The sequence below is a fragment of the Borostomias antarcticus genome, assembly GCF_949987555.1.
Source record: "Borostomias antarcticus genome assembly, chromosome: 3".
Lineage (NCBI taxonomy): Eukaryota > Metazoa > Chordata > Actinopteri > Stomiiformes > Stomiidae > Borostomias > Borostomias antarcticus.
In genome coordinates, this window is record NC_140236.1 from 18,172,909 (window position 1) to 18,192,925 (window position 20,017).

General features: G+C 46.4%; 1 protein-coding gene across 1 annotated transcript in view; it reads right to left on the reverse strand.

The window, feature by feature from the left end:
• Positions 1-1,399: 1,399 nt before the first annotated feature.
• bcl2l1 (BCL2 like 1) overlaps positions 1,400-20,017 on the reverse strand; it is a 43,982-nt gene continuing 25,364 nt past the window's right edge. Inside the window, exon 3 of the mRNA XM_084462019.1 lies at positions 1,400-2,612. Coding sequence (XP_084318145.1) covers positions 2,469-2,612 — 144 coding nt within the window. The 3' untranslated portion in view covers positions 1,400-2,468. The remainder of the gene's footprint in view (positions 2,613-20,017) is intronic.

Sequence of the window (20,017 nt, forward strand, 5' to 3'; positions counted from 1 at the left end):
GAGGGTCAGGGGTCACACTGCAGAGGAAGCCTGCGAGCAGCTCTGTGCCTGGCGTTGGTGCGCTACTAGAAAAATATATACTGTCTTGGAATGTATCAGAACAGGCAGTGTAGTCGTCTCTAGGTGGTGATGGGTGTACTGGTCTGGATCAAACCCTGGTCTCTAGGTGGTGGTGAGTGTACTGGTCTGGATCCAACCCTGGTCTCTAGGTGGTGGTGATGGGTGTACTGGTCTGGATCAAACCCCGGTCTCTAGGTGGTGGTGATGGGTGTACTGGTCTGGATCAAACCCTGGTCTCTAGGTGGTGGTGAGTGTACTGGTCTGGATCAAACCCTGGTCTCTAGGTGGTGATGGGTGTACTGGTCTGGATCAAACCCTGGTCTCTAGGTGGTGGTGAGTGTACTGGTCTGGATCAAACCCTGGTCTCTAGGTGGTGATGGGTGTACTGGTCTGGATCAAACCCTGGTCTCTAGGTGGTGGTGAGTGTACTGGTCTGGATCAAACCCTGGTCTCTAGGTGGTGATGGGTGTACTGGTCTGGATCAAACCCTGGTCTCTAGGTGGTGATGGGTGTACTGGTCTGGATCAAACCCTGGTCTCTAGGTGGTGAGAGGCTCTGATCACAAAGAGTCTGACAGGAGGGATGCAGCGGTGGGAACAGAAGTTCTTGTATTAAACAGTGAAATGATCAGGAATGGATGTGGAATAAGATGAGGGGTGGTGATGGACACACGCACGACCAAGACCAACCTCTGGGAAAACACAACAGCATGGTATGTTAGAGAACCAATGCCTAGTGTTATTGAAGCAGATTTATAATGCCAGATATTGATATTCTGTACCTCAACTGTCTTCCTCCTTTCCTGAACTATCCTGGTTATCAGTCAGGTAGCGTGGAGCTAAATACCAGACGGCAGGCCTGGCTCCACACGACTCCGTCTGATACGCTGCAGGAAATAAATATGTCTGGAAACCACAAGATGTTTCCCCCAGCCTCCTGTGGATGGGTGTGACGTACACGCATGTGTGTGTGTGTGTACTGTACATGTGTGTAAAGCAGCAGGTGGCCGTGTTGACTGACACACATGCCAATCGTCTGTGACAGCCTGGAGATGAACAGATGAACGGGGTGGGACTAGGCAGAGAGATGGAGAGAGGGAGGTGGAGAGAGAGAGGGAGGGGGTGAGAGAGGGAGGTGAAGAGAGAGAAGGAGGGGGTGAGAGAGGTGGAGAGAGAGAGGGGGTGAGAGAGAGAGGGAGGTAGAGAGAGAAGGAGGGGGTGAGAGAGGTGGAGAGAGAGAGGGAGGGGGAGAGAGAAGAGGTAGAGGGAGGGGAGGTGGAGAGAGAGAGAGAGGTGGAGAGAGAGAGAAGTGGAGAGAGGGGGAGGTGGAGAGAGAGAGGTGGAGAGGGAGGTGGAGAGAGAGGGAGGTGGAGAGAGAGAGGGAGAGGCATGTGTTCCTCCTCCAGTCTGCCTGCCAACAGGCCCCTGCATCATCAGCTGGTCATGATCATCCAGAACCTGAGACAGAACATCTGGACCTGGCGTCATGCTATGACCACAGGCCACGCCCCCTGCTGTTCTAACACAATAAAACATTGTTACAGGCTCTAGAACAGACAAACGCTCATTGAATGACACACTGTAAATCCTGTCAATAAGGAAGTCAATAAGGACTTTTTCAAGGGATTTTATGGTACTCTCCAACTCTTCAAATAAACATTCATAACAGCACTTAAATATGAGCGTTTATTAATCCTCCATAGTGCTGGCTGGTGAGTGTGTCTGGGGTTGAAGGTGTTGGCCAGGGCCAGGCAGCGTCCTGTCTGAGGTCCAGACCTCACAGACCCTGCCTCTCTACACAACTACAGACCACCGGCCAGACTCCAAACAACAAACAAACAAACAGGGAAAATTATCCTTCCTCAGTCCTCTGGGTTAAGACATGTAGAATCACCTAACAGTGAGCTCGTCTGAGCATCAGGAGAGACGGGAGAGGGAGGAGACTAGAGGAGAGTGGAGGAGACTAGAGGAGAGTGGAGGAGACTAGAGGAGAGTGGAGGGGACACGGAGAGAGTGTTGGGGCAGGGGACCAGTCCTCTGAGAGGTGGGCGGGGTGTTTCTGCTGGCTGTTTGCATGTCAGACATACATGAGGAGAAACGTGTTCCAACCACCTCAAACAGCATGTGGAGGAAAACTGAGAGAGTAGATGAAGGAGTAGGTTTGGTCCCCAGACTGAGCGCTCTCTCTCTCCCTCTCTGATCAGGTCAGCCTCAGTTCTCAGTGCATTGGGGAATGTGAGCGAGTCAATAACAAGTCTGTTTCTTAGCTAAATAAAGGAGGGGGGGTGAAAATAGATAAAAGCTCCTTCATTTTTATTGTGGGGAGGCAGGGTCAGAGAGAGTGTGTCTGTGGAGGAGGATGGCCAGATAGCAAGAGTAGGGGGCGTGGCTTGTTCGAGTCCGTCCTCTTTACAAGCGTTTCTGGGCGAGCAGCGACCCCACCACGACCCCAGTCACCAGGGTCATCCCCGCCAGCAGCCACTTCCTGAAGCTCTCCTGGGACTTCCTGCCCTCTGCCGCCGCGTCCTGGCCGAAGATCTCCGCAAACCGCTCCTGGAGAGGGGGGGGGGGGGGGGGGGGGGGGTGGCGGAGTTAGAACCCAACTCAACAGTCTGAATTCATAAACACAAGTCTTGAAACACACTTCCCAAAATTCCCCATTGTGCTTTAAGAAGCTGTTTACAATTAGTCCTCTTCATCTGTGATCTGATCTCTGGTCAGTCCTCTCATTGTTGACATTCCTTCCTCTAGCAGGCCCCTCCCTCCTTCTCTCCCTCGCTCAGCCCCTTCCTGGAAGTGATGGCCCCGCCCACCACTCTGACACCACAGCCACAGTACTGGCACATCCCCAGCAGGGGGTGCCAGAGCAGCGAGCACTGAGGGTCAGGGATAACACATGACTTGATGGTATGAAACATCTCAAACTCTCATCTGTCTGGATGAAGAGGTGTGGTAGGTAGGTCAGCATAGCTTCCCACCCCAACACTAGCTCATCACTGCCATTCACTTCAACATAAAATGAAAAATAAACAAAATGGTCAACAGATTGACAAGAGAGCTTGGCTTTAACTGCCAGAGAGAGAGAGAGAGAGAGAGAGAGAGAGAGAGAGAGAGAGAGAGAGAGAGAGAGAAAGACAGTATTGAATCGTTCCAATATGTGCAGTATTGAATACAGATGTATGGCATGACACACACACACCTCTTCCTCTCTCCCACTTAAGTGTGATCACACGCTTGCACTGAGGTCACTGTGTGTGTTCTGTAGTAGTTCTGGGGAACTGAAAAACCTGTTTCCTAGGAGGGGGCTTCTGAGAAGAGCCAACATGCCGGGGAGAGATAAGAGAGAGAGGGAGACAGAGAGAGAGGGAGACAGAGAGAGACAGACAGAGAGAGAGACAGAGAGAGAGGGAGACAGAGAGACAGATAGAGAGAGAGGGAGACAGAGAGAGGGGGACAGAGAGACAAGGGAGACAGAGAGACCGAGAGAGGGAGACAGAGAGACAGATTACTGTACTGTAATGTGTGTATCTTTTTTTCATGGTATATATTTTATATAAATGTCAGTAATGTTTGTTATATTATTTACACATACACACGCACGCACGCAAGCATACACACATCCACACACACACACACACACACACACACACACACACACACACACACACACATACATCTGTTATTGTGTTAATGTTCATTTATTATGCAAATCTCTACTGTTAACTACTACTGCCTACTGTTCTTTCTATTATTTATTTATTTTCAATCTACATACATTTTAGAAAGCTTTGGCAACACATATGAACAATTTGTCATGCTAATAAAGCAAATTGAATTGGGAGACAGAGAGAGACAGACAGGGAGATAGATAGAGAGAGACAGAGAGAGAGACAGAAAGAGAGACAGAGAGAAAGAGACATAGAGAGAGAGAGAGAAGAGAATGCAGAAGATGACCTCAGTCCTGAAGACCTCATCTACCAACTTCAGAAAGACGGTGACTGACACACACACGCCCTCTCTCTCCCATGATTAAAGGGGCACAGTCACGCTTGTTTCACTTGATATTATTTGGATTAAATGCTTAAATTCTGTAGTTCTTTTTAAAATAACCGTCAGTGTAGCTGTTCCCTACACGGAAAATGGAATGGTGGAAATAGAGACCTACACACAGAGTTTAAACATTGAATTGAAATAAGATGGGGCGCAGTGTGACTGTGCCCCTTTAAGAGCAGCGTGACTGAGCCCTTTAAGAGCAGCCTGTGGTGGAGTCATGTGCAGATGGATCAGAAAGATGCCATTGATGACGGCACTCTCCATACACACCACTCCTCCTGGAGGTAAATACTCCAGTCACTGAATAAACACTGTGTGTGTGTGTGTGTGTGTGTGTGTGTGTGTGTGTGTGTGTGATTCAGCGTGTGAAAAGCTCTAAAGGCATGTTGATATTCAACTCCAGTAGCAGCACGGGAGCTGTAGGTTAGACTAGTACTAACCACATCTGCATGCCTGAGGGGATGAAAGAGTCTGTGTATGCGTGAGTGTGTGTGTGTGTGAGAGTGTGTGTGTGTGTGTATGTGTATGCGTGAGTGTGTGTGTGAGTGTGTGTATGTGTATCGTGAGTGTGTGTGTGTGTGTGTGTGTGTGTGTGACTGTAGATGCATCTGGCTGCAGACAAAATGGCTGATCTCCGCAAGAGGCGCCTTCGCAGTTGACAGGAAATCACGTGACCTCTGCAGTTGACAGGAAATCCGTTGTTTTTTGTGAGCATGCGCAAGAGACACCTCCACAATTGACAGGAAATCACGTGACCGCCACAGTTGACAGGAAGGTCGTCTTCTTGTAGTTTTTTCGTGAATGACAGTGTGCAGTCAGATAAGAGAAGATATTTGTTGTTTGCGAGCCACCATTAATTCCAGTGAAGAAGAAGATAAGATATTTTTTATTTATTCTTTATTAGTCCACTTGTTGCCGAGAAGCCTCTGATACTGCGACAAGGTTAGATACTTTAAAAGGTTTGTTGTCTTTTCTAAGGTTTTATTCAGTGTTGTCTATCAAACTTTATGCCAAGTGGCTCTAAGCATTTAGCTAATTTAAGCTAGCGATGTTTCGTTGTGTCGTTGTTGCAGGTCATGTAGCTAGCTAAGCCGTTATTAAAATGTGTAAATGAATTAGTTTAATTGAGTTTAAAATGGATATCGTTTGAGTACAAACTGTTTGAATCAGGTTACATTAGCTCGCTAATTGGCAGCAGCTGTAGTTAGCTGGTCGGATGCTAGGGAGATGTTTTCTTTATTGGAAGTTTTATTGGACAGTTTTACTATGGAGAACTAGTCTGGCTAACTCCCAGAGCGTGCAGCCAGTGTAGCACACAGTTGACGTTACTAGCCTGACAGCCAAGGTTAGCGGGCTACTACTAGCTGGCGAGTAGCCTATTATATGTCTATTGTATTGTATTACATTTTGATATTGATAATTATACAACATGTACAAATATGTGTACTGATTTATTTACATGGATAGACAACATGAATGTAATGGTTAGAAATGTCGTCTGCCTCAGGGGGGCCCTCCATCCAGCCCTCCACCCTGGGGACCCCCACCAAGCCCCTGGTCACACCCCAACACAGGCCCATCCACACCCAGCTGTCACAGCCCCCGCCCCTGCAGGACCACCATCAAGTGGCTGCAGACAAGACAGCAAGCCAGGTGAGCACTCTCTCTCTCCAGTGACATCAGGAACCTTGTTCAAGTTCAAGTTGATTTGTGTATAATAATGGAAGTCCTAGGCAACTAGAAAAAGTGCATTTGACATTTGGGACTTGTTTAATCAGATCCTATCCTCTCTCTGTTCTTCCCTCTCTTTCTTTCTCCTAACCTAGCCTCCAATGGACATCCTCAAGATCGCCATGATGGAGGCAGAGATCGACCCCCGCAATGAACCCATGGTGCTCGACTCCTCGAGCGACTGCAAAGAGGACCTAGACGTCATCGAAGAGTTGTAGAGTTATGAGTAATAGCTGACCTAGTTCTTCTCACTCAGCCATGTCCATCAACATGTGGGGTCTGCTACACCATGTGTGCCAAGTCCACGGTCATGAGACAGTTGTGATGGATGGGTTTCAGCTAGTTTCTTTCACCAGGCAATCAGGCTACTGAACAAAGGACACTGGTGACCTGCAGCATACTGTTGCATAGACTGCACTAAGTACTGTATACTCATCACTTATAACACTTAACATTGAGATAAGTACCGAGTAACAGGCTGAGCACTGTTATTATTGGGTAATAAGCCTAGCACAATTACTATGAGTACTGTGAACTTAAACACTGGACACTTGTGTCTGAACGCTGCTATTACAATGCCACACATTGTATATTTGAGTAACGAGCCGAGTACAATCAATGCTAGAGTACCGAGTACTGTGTTTTAAACATTGCATATCGTGGTGAGTGCTCCTACTACTATGTTGCACATGCGTGTATTAGTATGTGTTATCATTGCCATTGTAATTATTGTGTGTAATTATTATTATTATTAACATTGAGTGTAATTATTGCCATTGCCGCTGCAAAGTCTCCATCAGGATAAAAAAAATAAAAAAGGATTTGATGAATATGTCAACGATAAAAACAGTAGGCTACATTCATTACAGGTCAGATGACTATGGTTTGATACTTGCTGATAGAATTTGTTGTGTTTGTGTTGAGAGGGAACAATCAATGTGAGCAGCTGAGATGCTGAGCACAAGCCTGTCTCTTCTGCAGGAGATATATCTTAAAGGGGAACAGAAATAGCCAACTAAGAACTGATCACGTGTTGTTCCTCATATTTAAAGAGAACTAGTAAATTCATTACTCCCCAAAAAACAGATAAAAACCCAAAATAAATCACATTTCCAACATTGATATTTACGTTTCTAGCTGTCTAGTGCCGCCATCTTTAAATTCCACGTCACACTACGTCACTGGTATGGTGAAACCGGCGGCGCGTTTAAAGCAAACAAGAATATAACTAGCTAGCTAGTTGTAAAGTAGCCTAAAAATGAGCGATTCAGACGACCAGGAGAGAGAAATCGTGGTGCCTTTAAACCCCATAGCGTATGCGTATGAGCCTGTGCGAGAAACACCAATCGTGCAGTTTGCAGAGGAAGAAGCTGAGGAACAAGTGGTGGTTGTTCGGGGTCAGGAGCGGGTCGGCCGCAACGACTGGTGCAGCTGTGGGTGTTGCATCCCAATGCCGACCGCGGTGGAGTGTATTTGCTGCCAGGAGGCAAAATTGGACGATTTTGTGGGTGAAGGCCAGTGCATTACCTCGAAGAGGACTTTCCAGATGTTATGTGGGGAGAGAGATGTACTGGAGGTGGCTATGCTGTCCCTGAAGGACATCAGGGCTGAGACGCTGGAGCGTCCCATAAATAGCAGGTAACGTTAATAGATTACGGAAGGTAGCTAACGTTAGCCAGCCCAGGTAGCCACGTTGTGTCAGAAACGCACGCTAATCATCATTATAATCGAGACACCCTATGTGTGCAGGAGCCCCCCTGTTTTATCACGAATATAGTGGATGATTCGTGCTCTTTCAGACTGTAGAAGTTATGTTAGCTAACTTGCAGTAAGTAGGCTAATTCTTCTGAATGTTTCTGACGTTCACAACTCTACTGTAGGCTGCCGTAACGTTAGATTACACAAGTTAATTTAGCGGTGTCAAAGCTGGGCTATAACTCAAGGAAAGTTAACAGACCGACCGTCTTTCATCTGTTTGTAGTCTGTTGTATTTTGTTATTTGCATAGTTTTTGGCCATTCATTTAGGCTATTATTACCTAGGCGACTAAGCCTTGTTGTAGCCTATCATTACTGTAGGCTAGTTTTTTTATTTTTAATTCTGGACATCAATGCAAATGCATGAGGCAATTCTCAATGTTCATTCGAGTTTAAATAAAGGTAGCCCAAATAACATTTTGCATACTTTTTTCAGACTCTTCAGGTTGACAGCCTACAGACAGTTCACTCTTTGGACGAGAGGGCATTTGGGGAAAAGATACCGGATTCCACTCCCATCCTGCGCTGTGGCTTTCATCAGGAATTTGTTCCCCTCTCCTGAATACCATGGATTTGAATATGCTTGTGATGAATTTGAAATATAATATGCCATTGCCAACAGTGTCATTGTCTGTTTCAATTCATTTTTTGTCTTTATCTGCTCGTATCCCTGGCTCTTGTCTGCCATGTCGATTGCTGTAGTATATGCTTAGGCTATTCTTTGTTTAGAATATGCTAATAATAATAATAATAATACGCCTTACACATACATATGATTATGGAAGTATGAATGAGTATGAGTGAATTTTGTACTAGAGTCGTCATGTAGCCTGCTTATATTATCACACTATTTATGATACCTTGCAAATTGAAAACCGGTATGAAAGTAATTTAAAGTAATGCAATTATGTTCCAATACTCAAATAGCCTACCCCAACGTTTTCAGAAAACTGAGTTTGTGTTCCACCTCTCAAAATTATCTCAAGCCTACACATAAGCGCCTGCGCAGTCACCCACCCCATCTGCGTGCGTGAGTGTGATACAGTTGGAAAGCGACAGTTGAAAGTGAAGTTTCCTGTTGTGTCCGATGAAACAAATCATTCGACTTGATCGGCGAGATACCATCCAACGTGGTCCGGTGTCGACACGATGATATCCGGGAGGAAAAAGGTAAGCCTGTAGTGCGCAACCCTGGAATTCACCGTTTGTCTCAATATGTAACATTGAAAATAGGTCATATCGATCCTATCTTCATATCATGCGGCCAGTCGTCCATTACGCTAGGCCTAGGTGTGTGCATGTGGATGAATACAACAGGCCCAGATTCAGACTGCAATTATGGCCTAAATTTTTTTCCTTAGATTGTCAGCATTCTCACATAGGCCACTGCATCAGTCAATATATTGATAATTGATGATTCACACTACTCAACAGCTGCAAATAGACATTTAACGAGCAAAATTGTAAAAAAAATAAATCATACCTCAGTTCTCTCACTTTCTCACACACCGATTCATCGTTCCAACTTTATAATATAACAAATTATCATCAGTCCTATTGCTATCTGTAGGCTATCTATGTTATCCTATTGCTGTACAGTCATCACTCTCCTCGTTCGCTTTCTTTGCTCTCTAGGCCTACTGACTTATCTATTGTCTCAGGTTCGTTTTTTCCCCTCTGTTATCGTATCTGTTCTGTACATGTTTGTCTATTAATATAGTCTTCCTCTATTTTGCTGTCATTGTGTTCTCTGTGGCTGTCTTGTTCCTACTCACTCATGTAATGTCTCGTTCCTTATGTCAGCCAGTCTTAACTCTGGATTTTGACTTGACCAATACTTTTTTGTCCTAGGTGAACCTGCTCAAGTGTCTTGCCACTGACTGTCCCTTATCCGGCCTTACAACCCCTCTGTGCTGACCCAAGGTAGGGGGTGCTTCTTGCTTCTGTGCCTCTAGTGCTGCCTGTATGGATGTTGAATCTCTACACCTTGAGATAGCGCCATGGACTATTTCCTTGCGGAAACTGTAAGTCTTCTTTTCTTTGATGGGTACCACCCGTTGGCCGCCTTTGAGTACTGGTGCTTGAATCTGTCCTGTCCAGTCTTGGTTTTGGCCCTCTGTCTCTCCACGTTGGTGTTGTGGTCGAGTGCAGCCAGGTGAAGACGTGCTGCAAAGCTCTGGTGAGTGAACTTCTTTCTCTTTGTTGCATATTTATTGTACAGCGAATGAACACTTTCCAGTTCGCCTGTATGGATGCCCTCTGTTACCTTGTCCAGTTTTTTTAGAAGCTGCTTGTCCAGCACAACCTTCTGAAGGCTCTCAAAGGCTGAAGACCCTGGGAGAAGCCATGGACGTTTGCTCGCGTCTTCAGGGGAGTAGGGAGGGTGGTCACACCTGGTGAGGGTCTCACTTGATACCCACTCATGCACATTTGTTATGTGGTGCAGCACAGAGGTCCACCTCTCCTTAAGTTTGGTTTCATCTCCTCCACAGGTAGAGACTGAGTACCAGAGATGGTTGGTGATCATCTGGATCCACTCACCCAGGTCAGCGTTGTTGCATTTCAACAGCCACTTTTTCACATTCTTCACAATGTGCCACAGATCATATTCGTGCTTGATTTGTTGGTGTTCCTCTCTAAATATTTTTTGCACAGAAGGGTGGCAGTCTGTGGCCAGCATCGAGATTGACACACCATGGTCTGCAAGATTGGCAAGGCATCTCTCCATTCCCACTACCTCGAGCCAGTAACTGTTCTTGACCTCAGTCACTCTCACAGTCTCCTGAGCCACCACCATCATGGACTCTGTGTCAAGCATAGAATAGGTGCCAAAGGTGGCATTGTGACCTGGGCTGTCGTAGCGTGCATCTCCGGAGAGGATGAGGGGCTTATCACTCAAAGCACTCATGATGCTCTCATTGTGCATCGACCAGGCATGATTGACTTCAGGGATGATGTAGGCTTTTTGGATGTTGCACCACTGCCTCTGTGATATAGCCTCCAGCCCAATGCTGTCACACACTTCAAGGAACGGACTGCACTCATTTCCTGTCACAAAGACTGCAGCTGGAACGGAGATGTTGCATTCCATCACTCCCCTGATTAGCTCTTGTGAATGCCAGGTGTAGTTGTGGCCATCCACACACTCTGTTTTAACAGTGACCCCAAATCCACTCTTGGACAGTGTAGGTGGCTCCACAAGGCATTTACCACAGCCCTCCCAGTGACACATAGAAAAGAGCATTAGTAGCTGTTTGTTAGAGACTATACTCTTTCTGTCATCTGCCCAGTTTGTTTCCTCCTCCTCCACATCGCTGGAACTCACACCATCACTAGAGGTTACATTAAAATCCTCGTCTCTGTCATTAGGACTCTCCTCAAATGAAAACTCTGACTCTTCCTGCTCACTGCAGTGTTGTTCATCTGCCATTTCCTCAGTGTGCAGTGGTGATGAGGTTCTTCTGGGGACGGGTGTACAGTGTGGGTAGCTGAAGCGGTCCACAGCAGCAGAGTAGGAATGGTCATTGGTGATCATTGTGTTGTTGGCTATGTCATCAGTTACTGTTCCTACGGTCCTGAACTGTTTTCTCCTGCCCTCGTGAATGTCCTTCTCTACTGGGCCTGTCTGGTTGCTTACACTTACAATCACACTGGCATCATTGAGCGCTTCCTGTTCCTCGTCCCTGTCACTCCCTGTCCTCTCACTGTCCATCTCACTGCTGACCAGAGACACGCATGCCTGCTTGACCTATGAATAGTGGAGATAGAGAGTCTGTAAACCTCTTGGAGACCAATAAACATTAGTGTACTGTCATAATATTATGCAGCTGATTCCTGTACTGTATACTGTCATAATTATGATGTGGGCCTACACTTTCTCCTGGGCATAAGCATAGCCTATATCAAGTACTATGTAGCCTAGCCTACATCCTCATCTCCTGGTGGTCCCCCCACTCTTAATCCTACCTCCTGTATGAGTTACAGTACCTAAGTATCCTTGATTATGTGTAAATATGTGTAAATTCAGAATGTATAATTTCGTTTGTATAATTATGCCTTTACTGTGAGATGTCTGTCTTTGTTGATTGTGTTGTTCATAATGTGCAGGGCCAATGCTTTGCAATTAAATTCAGTAAATCTCCAGACTTACATTTAGTCATCCCTGGTGAGAAAAGGTAGGATTGATATTTATGGAATTAAATAGAATATTTTAAAGAAATTTTGAATTATTCATAATGTTGTTTTATGATTACTGTATTGTAAGTGTAACCCACATTTTATCTTGGAACAGCCCAATGCATTAGACTAGGTAAACTGGTTTGATGTTTGAGATTACACCTGGATAAATTAACGATGCCAGTGGTGTATTGGGAGAGGGGTTGCTTGGAAATATGAGTGACTCATACTTGACACCTGAAACCTTTACGTCACAGGGGTCAAGACGGTCGTCTGAAAAAAAAATCTTGGAAAAAACTTGTCAATGTTGTAGTTTTTAAAAACGTACATTTTGTCGTAGTTTGGGGGGGGCGGGGGTTATTACTATGTAAGTAGGCTATTCATGATTCAACATATTTATTTTTTCGCTGGAAAAAGCCAGGCCAGCCCTAAACGCACGCGCCCTGTCTACGTGTCTGTAGTTTCTGCAAACCGTGTGGGATTAACCATTGTTTGTTTTTTTTACTATGGGAATAACTCGGACTCGGTAATCTCGGATAAAAGTATAGAAGCAAATCCCAAAAAATATTACTCTCACACTTTGGATTAATTTATTCGAAATTAAGGTAAGACCATATGTTTGCTATCTAGAGCTCTACCTTGTTCGAGAAAATGTGTGATAAACTGTTGTGCCTCGTGTGGCATGGCGTTGTTGTGAAGTAGCCTAATTGTGGTTGTTATTAACGATTAGCCTTGGTGTCCAAGTTATAGCCTAACATTATGGGTAGTCTAGTTGATCAATTCGGCTTCCATCCATGAAATGTAGGCCATATAAGACCATTATTGAAACTTGTAAAGTGGGGGCCACTAGATAGCCTAATCACTGACTGGCTTGTTAATTAGGGTTATCTAGAGACTGGACCAAAATACCAAGAGAAAGAACGTATTTCGAGTTTAATTGCTATGCAGGCTGGAAACGGTGTGCGTGTCTGGCTGTGTGTGCATTTGCGATGTTGAAACTGGACTGGTAGCCTAACGTTAGATCTCGGCAGCCTGGCTACTTGAAAAGTAGATCTTGGTTCAAAAAAGTTTGAGGCTTGATTAGCTTGTGACTCGTAGGCCCTATTCAGTTTATTTCAGCAAGCTGCAACTGCTAAACCTACCAGTCTGTCCTCTGCCTGACTTGCGCGTTTGAGCGCTCTTTCTCTGCGGCTCACGCACGACTGGCCCTGGCTCTGGGTTGGTCTGTCTGTTGTCCCTACGCTGTAGCCCGAAAAATCAAAAATAGTTGGCGTTGCCTCTGGCTTCAGTCGTCTGGTTCTTATTTTCTCAATTTTCCCTGTCTTGTCAAATTGGTAGCTCTCCACATAGTCCGTTGGCAAGAAATGATCGCTGCAGACCCTGAATTCCGGCGCAGTTGGCGGGCTAGCTCGTTTCAGAGCTGCTAGCCAGCATTGCAGGACAGCTTTCCTTTTCAAAGGCAATCGGTGGTAGTGTGTCTCCAGACCGGCTGATGTAGTTCTGTAGAACTCGTTACTACAGCCTGGAGCAATACAATAAACTCCCCCCGTAGATCTTTTAGCAGAAGTCGAAGCCATGTCAGTGTGTACAGTAGCTAGCATTACAGTAGGCTAGTGTACAGGAGCTAGCTATAACCATACCAGTGACGTCACGTTCAAAAGGGCTGTGCCCTTGTAACAAAACAACAAACTCGTATCACAGTTTTCTCATTTATAGCTAATTTGGCAGTTTGGAGTATTGGACCATGTATATGACTAATAAAACATCTGTTGTCGCCTTCACTTCCTATATCATTTCCACTCCTCTTTAAAACCCTACACCGATCACTAATTTTGAAACATCAACACAACTTCAGTTATTGGGAGTTGAGTATTGTTGGGATTGGTGTGAGGGGGACTTAGTGATAGGGAGGTTGCAAAAACAGCGTTTTTGTAAGCAGCCTGTTTCTCCTATGAAGTGATAGGAGACAGTTTTCTTCAGGACCACAGTTCTTATCAAAATTATTCTTGTTGAATGTAGCCAGTAAAGGCTTACCGAATGTTAAACAAGTTCTATTTGACTATCTAGCTAACGTAATGCAATTGTTAGCTAACGTTACGATCACAACCAACGTCCGATTTCCTGTCAACTGCAGAGGTCACGTGATTTCCTTTCAACTGCGGAGGCGCCTCTTGCGGAGGTCAGCCATTGTGTCTGCAGCCAGGTACTCTTGGAGAGAGGAGGCAGGCTGTTGAGTGGTAAAAGGACGTGCTGTGACATGTCTCTGGGTGCGGGCAGGGTAGGACCTCAGAACCAGAACAGGGTAGGACCTCAGAACCAGAACAGGGTAGGACCTCAGAACCAGAACAGGGTAGGACCTCAGAACCAGAACAGGGTAGGACCTCAGAACCAGGAGGTGGTCTACTCCACCTCCTGACAGGACCTCTCATCCTTCATGACCCTCTCCTGAGTCCCGTCCGTCTAACCAGGGGTTCACACGTCTCGGACATGTCAATGGTAAATGGAATGCACTTCTATGGCACCTTCATACAAAACGCTTTACAATGGCCTCTCATTCACCCATTCACACACACATATGTACACACCAATGGCGGCAGCTGCAAAGTCCTCATTGGGAGCAATTTGGGGTTCAGTGTCTTGCCCAAGGACACTTGAGCTGTGTTCGAAATCGTTCCCTCATTCACTCACTCCCTATTCTGTGTAGTGTCCGAAATCGTTCCCTATGTAGTTCACTATATGGGGAACACTACATAGGGAACGATTTCGGACACTACACAGAACGTCATTGCGTCGGATATTCATGCATCACGTAAACAAACCAAGCACATAAAACGGTCAATAATTTATCAACAAATTACGGTGGGCGTTGAGGCGACAGTAATTTGGCAACCTAGCTTAATGGTTTGCGGAATGCGGACATTGTAGCTAAATCTGTTGATGGGGATTTTTTTTAGCAGATATCTTAGTTACATCATGATTGAACTAGCTATCGGTATTTTTTAATTATATGTGTGGCCATTATTACGTTTGACGAATATACGATGTAGCTAGCTAACTAGCCCTTCTCAGTCCCATTGTTGCATTCCACTCGCTCATGCCAGACAGTCCTTTGCTGGTCCATTCACTTTGCCGTCAAAATAAATCGGTGTCAGCCTATTTAGGAGAGGCGCTCATATTTACAAGTGTCAGATAAACATGAAACTTCACTTACCTTAGCAAAAGGGTCTATTTTAACAAATGCTGGGTTTTGAAGCCTCGGCGCTACCATTAAATAACTTATTTAGACGCGTTCTGTCCGAGTGAAAGCTTCAAAGCACCGCCACCACCACAGAAGAAGACTACCTTGGAAAAATTATTTAATTCGGACAGAACGCGTCCTGACCGGCTCAGGTAGCTAAGGTTTACGACATTGCGTGGGGAGGCTCATGGGAAATGTGGTCTTTTTGGGCAGAAAACACTCCCGAAACTCCTCGTAGGGCCTTTAAATGAAGTAAGCAATGTAAAATACATGACAATCCATGAAAAGGCAGACAGATTTACTAACAGATTTTAGAATAAAGTGCAAGGAGACGCAAGAGACTGGATAGGGCAGGTCAGACAGCGCCACCTAGTGGGGGCAATCTTGATTGCTCAGGAGCCAATTCTTCATGGTATAACAGAAGTTGTAATAATTGATGGAATTTTTTATGTTATTGGGAAGCCTGCTCCATTCTTCTGGTCTTGACTTGGTCTCGCCCTGCCTTGATCCTGGTCTTGACTCGGTCTCAACCCATTAAAGTCTGGATATACTCTGGTCTTGGTCTTGACTTGGTCTCGGGCTAGGTGGTCTTGACTTGGTCTGGGGTTAGGTGGTCTTGACTTGGTCTGGGGTTAGGTGGTTTTGACTTGGTCTGGGGTTAGATGGCTTCTGCATGAAGCCATCGTCAGCTCTACTGTACACAGACCCGCTGAAGTGGTTGTAAAAGCCTCAGACCCACTGAAGTGGTGGTAAAAGCTTCAACCTGTCAGTCAAAAGAGCTTATCAACCTGTAGTTACTTTATCTGTACCTGCCAGGGCATGCCTTTAGAACACACACACACACACACACACACACACACACACACACACACACACACACACACACACACACACACACACACACACACACACACACACACACACACACACACACACACACACACACACACACACACACACACACACACACACACACACACACACAATCAAGGTGTAACTGGGATGTTGAGTTGAAAAGTAGGTTAGGTCAGGTTAGGTGAGTTCACGGTGTAGTAGCCTACACGGAGAGGTCAAGGGTGAGTGTGAGGATAGCAGCAGGGAGAATGAGGCAAGCTGGGCACTGCTACAGACACCGTGAGTTTCCGGCCAGCAAGCTGGTGTTATGGGAGCCATCTCCATGACGCGGAAGCAAGTCGCGAGGACATCCTACCAAAACATTTGTGGACATAATCAAGATGGAGTGGAGACCACAGATGAGATGGCCAGGTGTAGGGAGGACTGGGATAACTGGAGAGAAAGATGGGAGGCCTTTCTGTGGATGACCCGATGATGATGATGATGGTAGGGTTAAGGTTAAGAGATGGTGTAGGGTTAGAGTTTAAGAGGTAGGTTTAGGGTTCGGTGTGCGTATGCGTGTGTGTGTGTGTGTGTGCGCCTGTGTAACACACACACACAGACAGGCAGCTGAGAGGTAGAGTAGGAGGTTGTCCGGTTACATACTTCACATTCCTCTCCTCAGTCATTCCTTACATGGGAGAAGTGTTTAATCTGAGAGCAGGAGAACAGAGGAGGGATTATCACTCCATCAGTAATGGATCTCTGAGACCACTGCTGCACAAAAGGGGGGTTGAGAGGGCTTTGCAGCAACAGCTGTTCTAGGCAGGTCCATTTCAACAGAGGGTCCAAACTGGCAACCCGCCGGACACTACACAACAGCAGGAAGTGGGGAAACTGACAACTCTACGGGGCGGGGTTTGGTTCAAATGCAGAGAGGAATCTGGAATGTGGGACTCGTTCTTCCCCTGAATCGAAACGCACGCTAACAAACAAAACCAGGCTCCAGGATCCGCTTTGAACCACACCAGCCCAGCAGAGACTGAGGGAAGGTTACCCAACCGCTTAGTCACCATGGGAGGATTTACTTTGGAATGTGAAGTACTCAGTACTGCCCCAGACCACAACACAACCCTAACCCAGTACTGCCCCAGACCACAACACAACCCTAACCCAGTACTGCCCCAGACCACAACACAACCCTAACCCAGTACTGCCCCAGACCACAACACAACCCTAATCCAGTACTGCCCCAGACCACAACACAACCCTAACCCCTAACCCAGTACTGCCCCAGACCACAACACAACCCTAACCCTCAACCCAGTACTGCCCCAGACCACAACACAACCCTAACCCAGTACTGCCCCAGACCACAACACAACCCTAACCCCTAACCCAGTACTGCCCCAGACCACAACACAACCCTAACCCAGTACTGCCCCAGCCCACAACACAACCCTAACCCAGTACTGCCCCAGACCACAACACAACCCTAACCCCTAACCCAGTACTGCCCCAGACCACAACATTACCCTAACCCAGTACTGCCCCAGACCACCAATAAAACACTACACACTTCTCTGACTGACTGGCTGACATGCCCTGGATGCCCTGTGTCTGTTTGTGGTGTGTGAGGGTTTGTTGTGGGTGTGTGAGGGTATGTTCAGGGTGTGAGGGTTTGTTTGGAGTGTGAGGGTTTGTTGGGGGTGTGAGGGTTTGTTGGGTGTGTTAAGGTTTGTTGGGGGTGTGAGGGTTTGTTGAGGGTGCGAGGGTATGTTGGGGGTGTGTGAGGGTTTGTTGGGGGTGTGTGAGGGTTTGTTGGGTGTGTGAGGGTTTGTTGGGTGTGTGAGGGTTTGTTGGGGGTGTGAGGGTTTGTTGGGGGTGTGAGGGTATGTTGGGGGTGTGTGAGGGTTTGTTGGGTGTGTGAGGGTTTGTTGGGTGTGTGAGGGTTTGTTGGGAGCTGGGGTGTGTGTGTGAGAATACACCCTGACCTGAGAGAGTGGGGTCTGTGAAAGCACTGTTTACGGTGAGGTGGTGGAAAACTAGAATGACTGAGAAGAGAAACAGAGAGAGGGGTGGGGGGTGGGGGGGTCTGACTCACTGAATGATGAATGGCCTAGCCTGGCCCTGCCCCCTGAATCACACACACACTTTTTGCGAAATGCGATTCAAGGTCTGGAAAAGCTCTCGTCCAGAGTGATTTCTCGGTTGGAATTCCAACGGGGACAATCAGAATTAAACTGCGCAACATGATTGGTTAGGGGATGAACTAATGGCTGAGGACTCCCTCTTCAACGCCCATCTGGGAAAACGGCTGCAGCGGAGCCTGTCCAGACGGAATGATGAGGTGAAACCAAACGCCAGCTCAGTCTGAGAGTCAGGCTCTGAATGACTGGCTGGCTGACCAGCCCTTCCTGCTGGTTGCAACATCACCATCAGGGATGTGCGTTCTGTTTGTGTCTCTGGGGCAGGAGTTCAGCTCCACGCGTCACTGTATGTTGAGTAAACGTTGATAGAACATCCTGATGCTCATGTGACGGAAGGTCAGTTGCTGAGCTCATAGGAACAGCGCTGTTGTTGTCCTTCTAAACTGGTCTTGAGCCCATAGCAGGCCTTATTGTGAAATGCCAGCTGCTTTCAGCCAGGCTCTGGAGATGAAGGTGTGTGTGTGTGTGTGCAGATGGGGAGGTATGAATTAAAGTGCTTAAAGGAGAATGCTCTTTTTCGACAACCTGGACCTTATTTACGGCATATTATAAGACGTTTGACTCACCGAGATAACTTTGGTGTAATTCGGAGGCCTGTAGAAGAAATTTACAATCCAGCGCGAGCCAAGTATATCCATGTAATGGCGGCGGATGGAGCACCGAGAATGCAGCTTCTAAAAAATGTATTTTCTGCCGCGAAACGATTGTTCTCATCAATCTATTTTTATGAATCGCTAGTTGCGCTGTGCGCATGCGTGCTGGAGCAAGTGGGGAAGCTTTATTTTGTTTCTAAAGACGTTTCTAAAGATCATATTACAGAGGCATGTGAAAACCACAACAAGCCCTCACTCTATGTAAGCACAACTAGCGATTCAAGTAGTGGTTACGGAGGCTGGAAGAAGAGAAGAAGGATTTGAACAAGGGATGGAGATGAGGAGAGTGAAGAGGATGATGGCATGATAACAGGATGAGAGGGAAGGGATGATAATGGGGTGAGGAGGAAAAGGGGATTATAACAGGATGAGAAAGTAGGGGATAACGCCATGAGGAGGAGGGAATGATAACAGGAGGAGGAGGAGGGGATGATAACGGGATGAGGAGGAGGGGGTGATAACAGGATGAGGAGGAGGGGATGATAACAGGAGGAGGAGGGGGGAATGATAACGGGATGAGGAGGAAGGGATGATAATCGGATGAGGGGATGATAACAGGAGGAGGAGGAGGGGATGATAACGGGATAAGGAGGAGGGGATGATAACAGGATGAGGAGGAGGGGATGATAACAGGAGGAGGAGGAGGATGGTCTTTCTTCTTATTGCCCCTCAGCCAGAGACCAGGTCCACAGCTGCCCTCTAACTGCCCTGTAGACCACAGCTCCTATCCTCTCTGTCCTGTAGACCACAGCTCCTATCCTCTCTTTCCTGTAGACCACAGCCCCTATCCTCTCTGCCCTGTAGACCACAGCTCCTATCCTCTCTGTCCTGTAGACCACAGCTCCTATCCCCTCTAACTGCCCTGTAGACCTTTAAGATGACAACCCTGACAGACATCTTCGTTTTTTTCAGTGGAGTGCTCAGCCCCCCAGAACTACTAGTGTTGTTGCAGTCACAGAGACATGGTGTCAACAGTGTCATCATAGACATGCACAGTCAGGTGTTTATTGGTGCATTTCTCTACACAAAGGAAATTAGTGCACATAACTTAGGTAAATAAATATTAACAATATCAACAATATTTATTTACAAAATATTCAAACATATTACTAGAAAAAAAACCATTTCCTGCAGAAAATGTGTGAATGCTGAACAGCTGAAAAGAAATTCCAAAAGCATTGCTGAAAATAAATGGGGAAAAATGGGAACCCATTTAGTCCACAACACATAGCTAATGTTAGCCTACAATGTGCCCTACATAGTTCCTAACATCAGAAGACGCATACATAACTGTGGTTACATTACTT